Genomic DNA, 17,084 nt, shown 5'->3' with positions numbered 1-17,084 from the left:
AAGAACGTGACGTGGTTAAAAGAAAATATGTTAACTGAAAAGTAAGCCGACAAAATTATAATACTTAGTAGATACATATTACAGTTAATTTTCATAATAAAACTTTTCATTAGACGAGAATTTTTAAACTTAAAATTTTCTCATGACTTTGCGTTGCGAAGCTAGAATTCGCGTCACTCTTTACGTATTAAATTTAATGAAAGTCAAAATTGGACTTGAAATTGGAAAAGTAAGTTGTAAAATACGAGAGATCAATTACAAATTCATTGCAATTATTGCATGTGTTTAATCAGATAAATGGAAAAGAATAAATTCGAAACTACATTGTAGCAATTGCATGAAAATGGATTGCAAAAAACAGTCGACAAATTTTCAGACACTGCTCGAAACTTTGCTTGAAACTGCTCCAATTATATGCAGACAGATAGGGATAATTAGGAATTGGTATATTCATCTTCAACTTGTAAGAACAAAAATCAATATTGTTGGATTCATTAATCAGAAGAACTGATGGTGTAGTAATTCGGAACGTGTTAAATACATTATTTAATTAAACATAATATGTTGGATTTATGGAGTTTGACGTATGTATCAATGTTTTTCTGGATTACATATTTTGATATGAAATAAACCATATTAATCTGTTAGTGAAACAATCTGATATCAATGATATTAAAACGAAATAAAAATTTAAAGTATAACAAAATTTCGATTATGCCTTACGTGTGTAGGAAGAAACAGAACCAAGTCGTAGTATCTACACGAGATAAGGTTAATTCTGGTTTTAGAAAGTATTTGTCCAATTCGTAAACCGCGTATCGGTACGTCTACACACGTAATCTTCTTCGCAACTCGTTTTTCAGAGAAATGTTTTGTAAGTCGCCTGAAATCACCGAGTCTTTCAATGACGCCAGTGTAAACCGGTTGAGAACCTTTATTCGCGCAGACGATCCGTATTCGGGACGCAGCTGCAGACGGTTGCGCAGCGAGAGCGCGCAGATTGTCGTCACGTGGTGCGCGCTCATAGTGGGAACCGGAACCGTCCAATGGGAGAGCGCGTAGCATCCCCGCTGTGGGTTGCGCGAACAAAGAGACTAAGCTACTTGGTTCGCGTCGACGGTTGCTGCCACTAGAAAGTCGTTGGCTGTTGGTGGGTGCGGTTGGTCCGTGAGGTAGAGAAAGGTGCGTCGGGAGGGTTCAGGCTTCGCGAGAAAGTTTTTCCGTTGTTGTAAAGGTGTTCGGAGTGAAACAGCGTGAGAAAGAAGAGGAAGGTTAACACCATCGCGACCGTTCGAGTTCCATCATTCCGCAGTCTTGTCGATTCTCATTGCTGTCTTAAGGACCGGAGAAACGATTTGGACCGCGTTTACGGCCGAGAAAAGTCCAGTCACACGATCACGGCGTCCCTGAATTACGGTTAAGCGACACTGTCCTCACGAATTCGAAAAGCATCAGCTGAACCTACGACCATCGCGAAGCCGTGCATTCGTCAAACGAACGGAGCCGTTAATGATAAATCGTCATCGATATTCGCGAGAGAATTATCGAAGAACTACCGGTAATTCTCATTCGCGCTGGAGCGTCGACGAACGAATAGTAAGCGCGACCGTGCGACGTGGCGGCGACGCCATTTTGTGAAGACTCCTGTGCGCGTTCCGCGACCAACAACGGCTTCGCCTGTGCCGTGACCCTCCGAATTACGGATCGACAGTGTTTCCTTTCGGTCGTACCGTCTTTCTTAGCAACGTCGGGAGAGAGGAAGAGAAGAAAGAGAGGTGGAGGAAAAAGGGATCGGTGTGCAAGATCGACGAAATTTTATCATAGATCATTCGTCCTGGGTCACATCGCTAAACAGCCATGAGACTGGAAATTGTGTCGGCAGCGGATTTTCTGGTGCACCTACTGCGTCTTCAGACCGGCCAATTGTCGGAACGGCAGCTGGAAATGTTCAAGTCCTCGTTAACGGAGGTCCTGCGCCATCGGTACAGGGATCACTGGTTTCCGGATCGGCCGAATCGTGGTTCCGGTTATCGTTGCATACGCATCAACGGTAAAATGGATCCGGTGATTGCGCAAGCAGGTGCGAACGTCGGTCTGCTGCCTACAGTATTGCACAGCTTGTTCCCGAGCGAGCTTACCATGTGGATCGACCCGTCGGAGGTGTCGTACAGAATCGGAGAAAATGGATCCATCTGTGTCTTGTACGAGCGCACGGAGCCTGAACCGGAGGAGTCGCAGCAACACCAACACCAGCATCAATATCAACACCAGCATCAACATCAGCACCAGCACCAACACCAGCATCACCAACAACAACAGCAGCAGCAATTCGAGAGCTGCAAGGACTCCTTGCTGCTAGAGCACTCGCAATTTAGCGAGCAAATTGCTGCGTTTGTTTCCAGTTGAAGCGTTCAGTTGGCACGAATTCATCGATGCGGCGACGCTAGCTGTCCCGCTTCGTTCCCATTGGACGTGCATCTCACGCTCTCGGACTGATCAAAGCACACGCGTCTCGTGATATGTGTTCGTGCTCCTCTAATCGTGTGAATGTTTTGACTGACTCGTGTTACGCGGACGCGCAATCCTACTCCGTCGGGCAAAGTTTTCCATAAACAAGTGCAGCAGAACCGCGTCGCTCGTTCATCCGTGCTTTTTCCCGTCTCCCTTATCGGAGACCATCGGCAAGAAAATTCGTTGGCAAGCGAGCACCACAGCCGTTCATTTTGGCCAAGTCCTCTCCAGGTTTACCGAAAGAATTCGTCCATGTATGTGCGTCGTCCGACGGGTCGCAACGATCGCAACCACGACTGACTCTAGTCCAACCGTACGCGAGCCATCCTGAATTTTCGTCGGTGCCACGGAAACGGATACTCATGGCGGAACATCATCGTCATCGTTGAATGATTCCAGTGGAATGCTGCGCGTTCGGGTAACGACGCATTCGAATTCAGGCCAGCGAGTCCTCTGGCGTCCCGGCGTGTCCTCGCGAGGAACATCCATCGGGCCGCTTTTCCAGCTTCGAGGAAAATCAACGGCCAGCGAGAGACCGCCTGCAAAGTGAGGGATAAACGAAAAAAAAAAAAAAGATGGGCGAGCTCCGCGAGGATCTCTCTCGACCCGATAAATTGATCTCAGCCCCTCCTCCCGCGTACGTATCCGTTAATCCTGAAAGGAAGGTAGGCGGGGGCGGGGAACAACGAACCAGTCTGACCCCTCTCCTCTGTTCTCGAGAGAGGAGAAGCGAAACGATGTTCTCTCTCCCTTGAGAAGGATACGACAGCGTGTTTTCTACCGTCGCAAATCTCCTTTCTTCCACCAAGTCTCTTTACGTACCAATTGAATCGATCACACACTCCGAAGCCTCTCGTGTTCCGACGTTCTTGGTATGCTGTCCCCTCCCCTTGCGAAGAAGGAAATCGTGGACGAAGATGAAATCGAAGAACCGGAGAATTCACTCGCGGGTGAACAATCCTCTCGCCTTCTGTTCGCGCACGGTCGACCGTATTGTGGTCGCCAAGAATGTTTCCTCCTTTAACCTCGCACTGTCAATGCAAATTATCACCGAACCACGCACGCGCGTAAAACCATTTGAAAAGAAAAGAAATAACTCGTATACGTATTTCCCGGCGACGGGCGTACAAGATAAATTCATCGATGGACGTTCGGATCCATTTGATTTCTGATTGCTCTCAGAAATTCACCCCACCACGGAGCTTTTCGCGAGTCGCGTAGACAACAGCGGTTTCAGTATCGCCGTGCAAGCAGCAGCAGCAACAGCGTGCCCAGATATTTCGTCGCTTATTTCTTTTCTTTGGATCATCCAGCGTCGTGCTTTTTCCATTGGTCGCCGGCAGTCGGGCGAGCCGAAGCCTGGCCCCACACGTTGGTATCGTTGACACAGTAAGAACACACGTTACACTTCATAGGTACAAACCGTTAATAAAATGCGCGAGTTTATATGTACATATATATATATATATCAGTGCCGTCTTAACCTCGGGGCCCTCGAAATATTGGGAAATTAAAAAATAACAGGGTTCTAAGAGCTGGAAAAAGAATTGAAATTGGCCATCCAACGGTGACGGAAAGAAAATAACGAATTCAGTTTCTCCACCCAAAATATAGATTTTAAAATGAGGGCCTTTTTTCGTGGATTGCACCCCCACATTTAACCGTATTTATTTAATATTCACTTTCGCGTGTCAGCGCGGTGTTTTTTATTTTATTTAGGAACTATTTAGGGGGCCACGTGTGGCGCTCGCCTCCGAAAACGATAAGACGGCACTGAGATTTATTGCTTTCGTGACGGAAGAAGCGAGGGGGGCGGGAAGGGGGAAGGAGTGACGAATGAAAGAGAAGGATGAATGTGTGTGCGTATGTGGGAAAGTAAATACAAATACGAAGTAGGCAACTGTGATTTTCTTCGCGTGAAGGGAGGGCGTGTTTCGTGCATGTACGTACTACGCAATTATCTTTTCTGGTGTTTCGAACGTGACGGGACGATCGAGTCGAACGACGAGTGCATGCTGGTGAGGATGCAGAACGAGTAAAAGTGAACGTGCCGTCACGTGGCCATCTTTGATCCTACAAATTGCACTTCAACGATAACGTCAACGGTTACATGTTCTCTTTCTCTGTAATTTCGTCGCCGGTGAAGAGTGGAGTGAATTTTCTTCAGTGAACTCTGTATACCAGCGTCGAAATGGTTATCTCTAGCAAACATATTCCAGACCCTCGTGCATCACGAATCCGGTAACTCGTTCATTTGTTTCGGGCGATCCCCGCTAAATTGGTAAAACAGTGTCTTTATTTGAAATAGCTGAAGGATACGTGGTTTAACCGTTGCAATATAGTTGGTGAATGTAATTCGTAATTTGTATATATATATAACAGTGTGCAAGTTTGCGAGTTGGAAGCACAAACGATTACGGTTTTCATCCCATCGAGATTGCTCCGCAAGGCAAAACTTTGAGAGCCGTTTCGAGGAGAAATTCAATTGTCCATACATATGTATGTGTATGTAGGTAATGATCGGTTCGTCATAATTTCTCCGGTCGCGTGCTAGTTTTCATAGAATTCGGCGAGACATTGAGAGTCGCTTGCTTAAAGCATTCACTCGAAGAAATGTGGTCGTGGTGTGCAAAAATTCGTAAGAATGCCGTTCGGTTAGGGTGGCAATGATGCAATTGTGGAAAGAAAAAATGCTGTGTGACGAGGGATAGGAGAAAGAGAGAGAGAGAGAGAGAGAGAGGTAGGCGTGTTGTGGGAAAGAGAGCGAAGTAATAACGAGAGGAAGTTGTCGCGCTCGGTTTCAAATCAGAAGGCTCTGTGTGTAGCAATTATAAAAACCGTGTCTGTGATTATATTAAGAATAGAGAGGACAATATAAGCAATCTCTGTGTGTAAACGACCTAATTAGAAGCGCGTGCATTCGTGATTCTATGGCACGGATACACGCGCCTGTATCCGTACCGATATGTAAAAGTATATGTTTATAAATATGTTTATATCCAAGAGTATGCGTGGCAATTTTAAACGAATTTTTATAGTAACCTTTTAGCGATCAATAATCGCGAATTTGTGCATTACACTTACGTATATGAGTATTATATTTTTACGCCGCTAGCTCGATTCATGCTGTGTCCGCGTGCTTTTCTTTTCCTATCCCGTGCAAAAGCATATAGATGGTCTCTGAATCGTCAGATATTTTTTTTTTTATAGCTTTTAATTGCCGCGATCGATGCGCCGCGCTCGGTAATCACTTGTAATCAAATCAGACGCGAACGTTCGATTAAAATTGCTAAACATGCCCGCCGTGCAAAATTGCAATTGCGAGCGCGCCGATAAGAGAAGCCGTGGGCGAAATTTGTAATCGCTCTTTTATTTGGACGATCGGAACGCAAACCATTCTCTCTGTGTACGACCATCAGAAATATATGTCGAAAGTAAATGTTTGACGAAACTTGGAGAAAGTGTGAGAGTCGAACGGCGACGTGTAGAAATCTCCGCTGTAGCCTTTAGACGATGCGTATGTGTAATATAGCTTAGGAGAGCTATACATATGCATATATGCGCGCGCGCGCGCGTGTGTGTATGTGTTTCCTTTTCTCCTTTTTTTTATTTCGAGCCATCGGAAATAGTTGGGCTGATTAGACCGTTTTAACTGAAAATAGTTACAGACCGTTTGATTCGCGTACACACGTGTTACAACCACACCCACATGCAACAAACGAACCACGTACACGAATTGCACGAGGAAAAATACAAAGGCGTAGCGAGAGAACAGACAGAAAATCCGTGAGAGAAATTGCGAGAATGAACGCGAGAGAGAGAGAGAGAGAGTTTATTTCATGAGCGAATTGTAATTACTATATATACATATATATATATATATACATATACGCATATTATATATACATACTTATATATATATATACACACAATCTTGTAATTATACATAGAGTCCTTCAGGAAGAATTTGTACAAACCCGCTGGAATAAGGCACCAGCAAGTCTGTGATTTTAGCTTGGTTAATTCAGTATTTTTTTAAATAAAACGAGACAAAATCAAGATAAATGATAAAAAAAGAACAAGATTCGAATTGCGAGCGAGAGAGAGAGAGAGAAAGAGAGAGAGAGAGAGATAACTCGTGCGAGGGAGACGTGAGAGAGAGAAAGCTTTGCTGCCTGAGAGAATGAGCGCGAAGGTGTGTGTGTGTGTGAGAGAGGGGGGGACTGAGAGAGAGAGAGATACGTAGTCATTTACTGTGTCGTGTTCTCGTGGAGACATGCAGTGGATTTGGTGGGAGGAGATACGAGGCAGTATGCGACGAGGCGCGGGTGATAGACTAGAAAGAGGAGGGAGGGAAAGCAGACAAACTGAAGCGTTGCAAAGTGCAGACGGGAAGATATTTATTGCGTGTATATTTGAAATGGATAGTTGTACAAAAATCAACGCTGGCGCGCTGAATTACAAACGTAAATTTTAGAATTTCAAATCTCCTTCCGTGCGAGCGCGCGCGCGTGTGCTATCGCCGTGAGCAGCGACTGCGTTCCTGGTCCGACTTAAAATTGTATATACGATTATAAATGCATATGCGATGTATTCCGATCGTAAGTGCTGCGCCGTGAACCGACAAACAGGACTGTTGTTTCACTTCGTGTTAATTTTCGCACGAGGCTTCTATGACTGTGAAAATTACACCGCCGATATTTGAAAGAATTGTGCCCGTAGAAAAAAAAACCGATATTCTTCAGGTCGCTCGTACTTTATGATCGATAGTTAACGGTCTCGCTTTACGCAAACACGCACGATGTTTTCGTGATAATTTCGGAATTTTTATTTACACAAAATTTCTTGCGTCTTCCGTTCGCATTTTCCGTTTACGCTCCCTCCACTTTCTTTGTTCGTAGTGTACGGGAGAGTGAATGCGTGTGTGTGTGTGAGTGTGTGGGAGAGAGAGAGAGAGAGAGAGAGAGAGAGAGAGAGAGAGAGAGAGAGAGAGAGAGAGAGAGAGAGAAGTCGAAACCACGAGCGCGAAATTAGAGTATATGCCGTGTGTCTTTCTTTTCTGCGGGGTGGCGTTTTTGTTGGGGGCACCAGGAAGGAGAATGCACGAGAGAAAGGGGGAGAGGGAGGGGAGGTATGACTTTAAAGAAAAGACAGGAATGAAGGGACGAGTCGAATTGTTCGCGCGAGAGTGAGAACGAAGGAGACGATGAGAACATATAACAAATGTGAAAATGAGGGTTGGGCAGTAAGAGAGCGTGAGGCCCGGCAGGGGTGCTCAACTCGGGTGAAGTGGGCCGTGGGTCCCATCGTGGTAATATAATTGTGATGCCGAATTATTGTACTGATTAGGGAGAACTCATAGTGATTTTAATACGCGCATTCAGGATAGAGAGACGAACAAAATTGAAAACAAAAAAGACACCGACCCAAGGTCATCGCGATCCGAATTCGGCGGCCCTGTTGGCCAGTGCACAAGAAAAAAAAATTACATTCTCACACACGACATGACACGATAGTGACACACAACACGCACACACACACACACACACAGAGACACGCGTACACATGTATATGCAAATTGATTGCGAGCGAGATGATCTATTCGAGGAATTCTGTATAAAGGAGATTCGCTTTACCGATGTACATATACACAGTCATACAGAACACACGGAAGACACACGCGAGCGACGCAGATGCACAGACATCATACTCCTCTACACTTTGGCAAGATACATGGAACAGACACGAGGAATACGTTACGTACACTCTCGAATCTGTAGACTTGTAGGTTTACTATTAATTATGAATTATAATTATTCTATATATTATATCAATGTATAATTATATTTAGTTTTTAGGTTACTATGTTTATCATTTCCCGCTTGTACATATGCCGTGAGCTCGAAAAAATTAAATCTTTATCAAAAGAAATCTATAATTTTTTCGACTGTTTTTGTACAGAGATAATAAAAACAAAAAGGCCTCGTGCTTATGAAATTTCAATGAATATAAAACACCGTTGTCTAGTGTTTTATTTTGTACCCAACGTCCCATATACGTCTTCCTCTGTAAACATTCACGAAATTATAAATAAAAACGCACATCTAACAATAAGCCCTCAATTCCGGACAGTACGGTTCTGTAAACGCAGACGCGCATTTTTTTCCATAGTTACCTAAAGCAAATTATATAGTTTTTGTAATATTTTTTATAACAAAATCATCGCCGGTACATTCTTCTTCGAATTTTAAATTGCGATTCGATTTTTAATCTCGTCGATGAGGCTCGCAGAATGTGATAGATGTAATCATTTTTATCAGCTTCTTGCGCAGCTGTGTAAATTTATGCGTTTATTTTTTTAAAATCTATTGTATGTAGTGATAATATTTTACAGACAAATATAATATCCTATTTCACACGTGTCGCAATAATTTATATTACAGTTTTCAGTTTCATATTAATTATGTTTAAAATATGATTTTCACCCTATCGTGTCGGAGAGTAATGAGAAAGGAGTTTCAAAATTCATGGCATCATTAGGCTTTCTTTTAACAAGAAGCAAACAGTAAGTCTGTACTTTAGTGTGTCATTTTGTTTAGAGAGGAAGACGGCGTTCTTGTGGAAGATTTCTTGCACGATTGAGGTTACACGACAAAATTCATTCACACTACTGTAGTCAACAAGTGAAAATTTTATGTTTAAGAATAACTACGAATTACATACCTACTACATTAGAATATTTTTTTTATAAAATGTACGAAATTTGAATTGAGATTCTTTTAAATATCGATATGAAAATAGCTGCTGTGTGTTATACTGCTTCAATTTATTGATGACATTAATAATTGGTACGGTTTATTAGTACGAAGTTTCAGTTGCAAAAATGCTAAATCTACGTTACACTGCTCATTTATTTGCATAAAAGTTCATGAACTTACTGAAATTCATTTTTGGCTAAAATAAAATTTTTTTATTGAGCTATCGATTATTTTATTCATAATTAGTGAAATAGGTTCACCGCAAACTTTCCTTTAAAAATATATTTACAGTGCATAAATCAGAGTTGGGCAAAATGTAATCTAATTACAAATTACAATTAAACTGTAATTGTGTAATTGATTACGCATTATTTTCTGTAATTGTTAATTTAGGTAGTTGACAATTTGGTTTTGTCAACTATCTAAATGAACGATTACTGAAAATAATGTATAATCAATTACACAATTACAGTTTAATCGTAATTTGTAATTAGATTACATTTTACCTAACTCTGGTATATAAATCATGTTTTAACGTGCATGGATACATATTAAGCGTTTCTAAAGCCGACCTCAATGTCTGTCGCGTTTCTTGCTGTATTAAATATAATCAGCTGTAATCATTCAGAATATTGTAACGACACGTGACCATGAGAAACATCAGCTGCGAAACGAATAAACATATAGGACTGACGATAAGAGGCCATTCACATTCATCGGTTACTGCTACATCAAATGGCAATACTTAAAGCAGGGTCGTCCAAGCATTTGCTCGCAGGAGCATGGAGCAGCCGCGAGCTGCTCTTGCTCTTGAGGCAATGGTGGGGCAACTGTGTGATGTGGGAGAGACCGGCGCTCCCTTCTAGCCAATAGCGATACAGTCACTCACACTGCGCCACTATCCCCACTCTTGTACGGCTGTTGCTCTTGCCGTTCCTCTCGCCTTCGCCCGTAGGCATCGAAGGCTTGCTCTTCCACGCAATAGCGGCGTTTGGACGTCCCTCGTTTAAAGGATTGCTGGCTTAACAAGTTGACTGCCGCGTCACCCAGATAAGGTAAACGGCCCAGTGGTGGAACAGTTAAGGAAGCAGTTGAGATAATTGCAATTCCTTTTATATTTAAACAGTATAAAATTATAACTAAATATGATTATTCCAAAGAGTAAAATATCTACTTTCTGATGAAGCGACAAGTATCTACATTTGTTAAAGGAAAAGTTTTAAATTAATTAAAACATCAAACTGTTCATATGGCCCAGTAATTAAATGAAGTTCATAGTGGGGTCCCAGTCATTAATTATCAGTGCCCCAATTATTGAGTATATATTTAATTTAACTATTTCTATCAGTTAATGAAAAGAAATCAATATGGTAATATTCTGGGGGTAATAAAAACATTTTATTTGTAACAAATTTGTGTTAAATTCTTTATTATTTACCCGAATTAATTTGGGTTTCTTCTGTCGTTTATAAAATAAAGCAGTCTAATCAGGTTAGTTGCCACCTGTTATTGGCAGTATTGGGAATTTCGACCGTTTGATGATCGATTTTGTCAAATTTAACAGACTATTTAATGACAAAAACATTATTGCCATATTTCAATACTTCTGTGACACCAGCCCTGTAACACCCGATTACAGAGCTTACTTTAGTAGATGGCGCTCTCACAATATTTCCCAATACGCACTTTGTTTTCAAGCAACAATGTATCTAACCGTTTCAAGACCTGCATTATACTATATTATGTCATATATTATGACAATAAAATATGTTGTAAGGCGAGTTTTTCCCTTACAATAAACAATGATGCACGTAGGATAAACTTTCGATATTACAATGTTGTATTTTGCCAAGGCAAGGCGATGTACTACAAAATGGCGCTGAGGGCTTCCTAAGCGGCGACCAGCATGTCCCAAAGACCGAACAAGACTGACCGCGTCCAGGCGTAGCGTCCTTCCCACGACGCTTCCGTTGGGCCTGGGTTTTTCCCAGTATTTCTCGCGTAAACGGTCCCAGCCAATGTATTGGGCTTCCGGGCGGTAGGCCGCGGTTCCGGGGCGCCATTTTAAAACTGCGCCCATTGGATTTTTTTACAATGTGTATAGGTATCCCCTAGGGCGGAGCGGGAAATTTAAATTTGAATTTTCGGTTGGCCTGGGTGCGGGATAGTTGTCTTTTGATGAACCAAACACAACTGTAAAAAAAATTGGGAAATATTCACGTCTGCAGGATCCTTTTTCTCCTAAAAATGATTATATGATAATTTATAAGAGAAAAAGGAACCTGCAAACATGAATATTTTTCGAAAAAAATTTACAGTTGTGATTGGTTCATCTAAAGACAACTGTCCCGCACCCAGGCCAACTGAAAATTCAAATTTAACTTTTTGCGTATATAGTATCGCTCCGCCCTAGTATCCACCCTTTTCTATTTTTTCTGTTACTTAAAGCTCCTCTCACAAAGAGACATCCCGAGCCCGGAAATTCAAAAAATTCTGAAACTTCGTGAATATGTAGGGAACTTCCCCCAGATTGCAACGCAATTTTTGTTTGCTACCCAAACTCACTCTAAGGGGGTGTAATTGACCCCTGAAAATCCAGTTATTTTCCGATTTTCTATTGTAACTCGTGAACTGTAAAATATTTTTTTTACCAAATGATAGATCTAATTAAAAGAAGTAACTTTTGTCTTGAAACTTTTTGTCTATCTCTTACATTTCGCGAGTTATAACACAAAATCGGAAAATAGCCGAATTTTCGGGGGTTAATTTCACCCCCTTCGAGTGAATTTGGGCAGCAAAGAAAAATTGCGTTGTAATCAGGAGGAAATCCCCTACATATTCACAAAGTTTCAGAATTTTTTGAATTTTTCCGGCTTCGGGATCTTCCCTAGTCAGTTACCGAATATTTCGGCACAAATTTCGCGCGATGCTTTCGTACGCTCTTCTGTATTAGTATAATTCTTATTTGTTAATTGCCGCAGACATTCGTGGCTCTGTAGTAAAATTATAAATTTTTCTGTGTCTAACATCTTGACGCCACAGCAGTCCTATTATGCCGAATTGGCTGTCGCGGGAAAAGCACCGCGCCATGTTCGTAATACGGAAAAATGTTTCTCGGTACAGGCGGGCAAATCGTGCAGAGCGGACGGACCGCAGCGTGCCGCGGTCAATAATCCGTCGCGCGGATCGTCCCCTCTAGTGTGACCTGTGTGACACCTCTCGTAAGATTCTCTTTGTCACTTGGTTGCGGGCAAACCGCGAGTGGTCGGTCCGCGCGGGCAAAACGCAAATGTGGTGTCGGTTTAAAAAAAAAAATTAAAAACTGTGAGCAACCGATTTTCCGATTGGATGCGGAGAGAATTTTTGTGTCTCTTACTATCGCAATGGGATTGCACTGCTTTTACACATTTTGCATTGTGCTTATCACGTTTTAATAATCACTCTTTGTATTCGTTTTTATTGCAACATCTTATGTTAAAACTTGTTAAATACTTTCGCTTATTTTGCAAAGGCGATTCCAGCTTCGTTTCTGAAAATAATAAATAAATAAATCGGCCTTGATTGTTGCAATGCTTTCATATGAGAAGAAATTTAGAAACGAATAAATTGCCTGTAAAACAAATGTTTAGAAACAAATTTTCAAGCATAGGTATATGTACTTACTTGTAACAGCCTTTTTTGAAAAGTTTAAATTATTAGATTTGCAGTTGGATATTATTACTGCATTTATAGAATGTATATGTAACATACATTCAAATTTAAAATCACAGACATATAACTATGACACCTTCCAGTTACTCTTCCTTCTTTAGAATGCTCTTCAATATTGCTATTATAGACTAAGGCTGTTCGAGTACTCGATTATTCGAGTAGCTTGAAGTTCGGACCGAGCCGAGACTCGGTATCCGAGCCGAGCTGAGACTCGGTATCCGAGCCGAGCCGAGACTCGGTATCCGAGCGGAGCCGAGACTCGGTATCCGAGCCGAGCCGAGCACCCGTAAAAACCGAGTAGCTCGAAAGAACCGTTCGGTTCGATAAAACCGAGTAGCTCGAATTTTTTTTGAGCGGCTCGAATATACTTGGAGCAGATCGTAATTATCGAGCAGACCGACTGTGTGGAGTAGCTTGAACGTTTCGGGCAATACGAATGTTTCGAATATTTTAGGTTGCGAAGAGAAAAATAAGAAGAAAAGAAAGATAACATAAAGAGAAGTGTATGAATACGTTCATAAATACACATAAAAAAAGGAGAAAAAAAGAAAGATTTGAATTTAGTACTTATTTTCAAAAGTTACAGAATATTTCCATTTACAGGTTATATTTTGATTATTCACATTACTTATTGAGAACTATATTTACATTCTCGTGGATGAACGTCACCTAACATATTCGAAACATTCGTATTGCCCGAAACGTTCAAGTTTCAAGCTTCAAGCTACTCGCCACAGTCGGTCCGCTCGAAAATTTCGATCTGCTCCAAGCTTCTCGATTCTTTCGGGCCGCTCGGAAAAAATTGAGCTGCTCGGGTCTTTAGAGCCACTCGGTTTTTACGGGCAGAGGAGACCGGGGCTAAAAGTTCCGATTTCGATGGAACATAAAAATGACTGGAAAATAATGTAGTTATTCTCATCACTATTGACTAATTTTTTGTTAAATTTATTATATTTTATGATTTTAAGCTTGTGATTAATATATTGTAATAGGCTTTTCATAAAAAGTAATTTACTTGTGGCTGGTCGAAGCGGAACTTCTTACCCCTTTATGGGGCAAGTTGTTATCGCATTGGGGAAAGTTGTTTCGATGATATAAGAGTTGCCTTTTAATGAAATATTTCATTTTCTAATGAAATGAAACAGAATTTTATTAATAATGTTTATTCATGAAGGATCGGATCAACAAAAATGTATTGTCTTTAAAAGAAAACCAAAACAATATAATAACCATAAACATTATGTTTGGTATAAAAATTAAACTCTACAAGTCAGTCTTACATTTAACTGTTTGTGGGGACCTACTTACAAGGGAACATCCCAAACCCGGAAATTCAAAAAATTCTGAAACTTCGTAAATATGTAGGGAACTTCCCCCAGATTGCAACGCAATTTTTGTTTGCTACCCAAACTCACTCTAAGGGAGTGTAATTGACCCCTGAAAATCCGGTTATTTTCCGATTTTCTATTGTAACTCGTGAACTGTAAAATATTTTTTTTTACCAAATGATAGATCTAATTAAAAGAAGTAACTTTTGTCTTGAAACTTTTTTTCTATCTCTTACATTTCGCGAGTTATAACACAAAATCGGAAAATACCCGGAATTTAAGGGGTCAATTTCACCCCCTTCGAGTTCGCCCCAATAGTCTTATCTCCTCTTTTCTATATTTCTTCTTTAATAGCCACAAGAAACTCATTAGGTACTCAATTCACTACACAATTTTTCTAAATTTTTAAATAACAATTTAAGAGCACCTTCTTCAGCAGTTAATAATATCGAATCTTCTGTACTGTGATTTTCTATCGGAATTCATATAGATTCTACTGTTATTAATAAGCTGTATTATAAATTGTAGATGTGTTTATACGTTCGCGATTAACTACTAATACATTCATTTACGAAAATAAATTCGATTTATAATATTTTCCCTAGACTTAAGTTTCTCGAGAAATTATAGTATTTCTCGAGAAATAAGCAATTATGAAATTTCCCGAGAATGCATTCTCGGGAAGGAACACTAGTACCAATAAACATGTTCCTCGAGATTTGGCAGGCTTGAATCCTTCGAAACACAACCGCACAATGACTCGCTGCGAAAATCCACCAAAGTCTATTCATAACTCTCCCGTCACCGTTAACCTATAACGCATTCATCCAACTGTACATAATTTTGTAGAAAGTTTCTTCAGTTTGTCGAATACGCCGACAACACACAGAAACGGTTGCTATTTCGAACACGCTGTTAAAGTAAGAACGATATGTATTTTGACACACAACAAACACAAAATTACAACCCACTTTCATCCGTTTAATTCTGCAGGGAAAAAGTCAGCGATTTTACATATCTCTTTAATTTTTTAAAATTTAATTTCGCATAATAATAATCTTTTTTTATATTCGTGTGGCATGGGCAATATACGTTCTTGCTCCTCCTTTTCAGCGTCGAAATTTAGACGCAGTGGTATGTTATTAGAGAATGGTCCTGTGATTGATAAATGATGGTAGGTAAATCAAGAATCAGCCACGAAGGTAACGGGCGTTACTTGATCGGCTAATCGTCGATGGTCTATAAACGAGCCGGCGAACTGGTTTCGCGGGAACGATACATTTTGCCATGACCGATGGCAACTGCAACTGGAAGAAAGAGTATCGAGCGCTGCTGCGGGAACTCGATATGCCATTTTTCCAGTGGCAGTCGGGCTTTCAAGTTGAAGACCAGCCTCGATTCACCTCGGAAGGAGAGTGCGTCGATCGACGTTCGGATATTAAACGTATCTAGGCGAAAAAATGCATTCTTGCCGACGACCTGGCAACCAGCCGTTCCTACGCGCTATCAGTAGCAAAAATTCGTTCGGGAGTGGCGATAAAGATATCTTGGTAGCGACGCAATTAAGGGGTTGCGCCACCACCCTGAGGCGCTCGAGACAGCACTAAACTAGACGATTTTTTTTACTGATACTATGAGGTTGAAAATTATTTATTTTCTACTTATGGGTAGAGCATGTATTAGCGCATATATTGTGTAAATACTGTACAAAAATATTAAAAAATGACCGAGTTATTTGTTGTCCCGCGGAGCTCGTCCGCCGTGACACGCGTGACTGATATAACAAATTATAACGCCCAGGCTCATCTGAAATGAAAAACATGATGATTTTCCTGTTTCTTAATGAAGTACCTACAATGTAGCGCACGGATTCGAGGGAAAAAAATTATTACACAAATTAAAGTAAGGTGAAGAAAATTATTCGTTTCTCACCTGACAAGACGAGCTTAAAACATTTATTATATTCGAATGGGTTATCGCATGAAGACAATGATATGCTACATTGTAGACAATACCATTAAGAATATGCGTGCCAAGTTTGAAATCAATCGGACAAATAGTTTTGGAGATATTTCATATATCACCTTTGAAAATGTAGTTTCGAGAAAATCGCAAAAGAAGGGAAGTAGAATGGTCGCTACCTGCTGCGGAATATCGACATCCGCGCCTCGTTTAAAGTCTATAACTGGGCTATTTTGGGGAATTTTTGCGTCCACCATGACTTAAATTATTCTCAAAACTTCGCGTAATAAGAAAGTGCAAAGAAAAGAAAATCGTTTTTTTCAAAACTTTCAGGGTGGCGTAACCCCTTAACACGTCGCGATTTTAGATAGGAATGCAGCTTAATTTTTGTTCATCAAACCAGAGAAAAGCAGTGCAGTAAATTTGTTTTTATTCAATTCAGTATTCAGATATACGTTTGATGCTTAAAGGGGGTAGGCCGGGGTTAGATGTGACAGGGGCAGATTGTTACAAAGCTGTTTAAATTTTTGTCGCTTGGACTATCTCTTCGACGATCAAGTGTGTTTCAACCATACACGGTCGTGTATGGTGTTTTTTATTGTACTCGGTCCACCCGTTGCCACGTTATTACAGTTTTTGTGTTTTCGTTTTTTTTCTGTTCTGTAACATTCAATAGCCGTTTCTTATAGATTTTCGTGCGCTGATAACGAATCCGCAAACCGCTTTTCGCCATCACCCTCAGTTTTCGAGAAATTCGATTCTGAGAATAAAATGCAAATTTTTAACTTTGAACATCTTTCGCGTTGAAACAATA

The 17,084-nt window shown here is 40.9% G+C and overlaps 1 protein-coding gene across 1 annotated transcript; it reads left to right on the top strand.

Annotated features, from left to right (window-relative positions):
- Positions 1-1,110: 1,110 nt before the first annotated feature.
- LOC143368584 (protein BTG2) lies at positions 1,111-8,525 on the top strand. The gene has a single exon (XM_076811463.1). The coding sequence runs from the start codon at positions 1,858-1,860 to the stop codon at positions 2,404-2,406; it is 549 nt and encodes a 182-aa protein (XP_076667578.1). The 5' UTR covers positions 1,111-1,857; the 3' UTR covers positions 2,407-8,525.
- The last annotated feature ends 8,559 nt before the right edge of the window (positions 8,526-17,084 follow it).

This window comes from Andrena cerasifolii, chromosome 1 (assembly GCF_050908995.1).
Source record: "Andrena cerasifolii isolate SP2316 chromosome 1, iyAndCera1_principal, whole genome shotgun sequence".
Classification (NCBI taxonomy): Eukaryota; Metazoa; Arthropoda; class Insecta; order Hymenoptera; family Andrenidae; genus Andrena; species Andrena cerasifolii.
This window is presented reverse-complemented; position numbering and strand designations above follow the sequence as displayed.

Coding starts and splice junctions, on each gene's coding strand:
- LOC143368584 (XM_076811463.1), top strand. CDS start 1,858: ATGAGACTGGAAATTGTGTCGGCAGCGGATTTTCTGGTGCACCTACTG.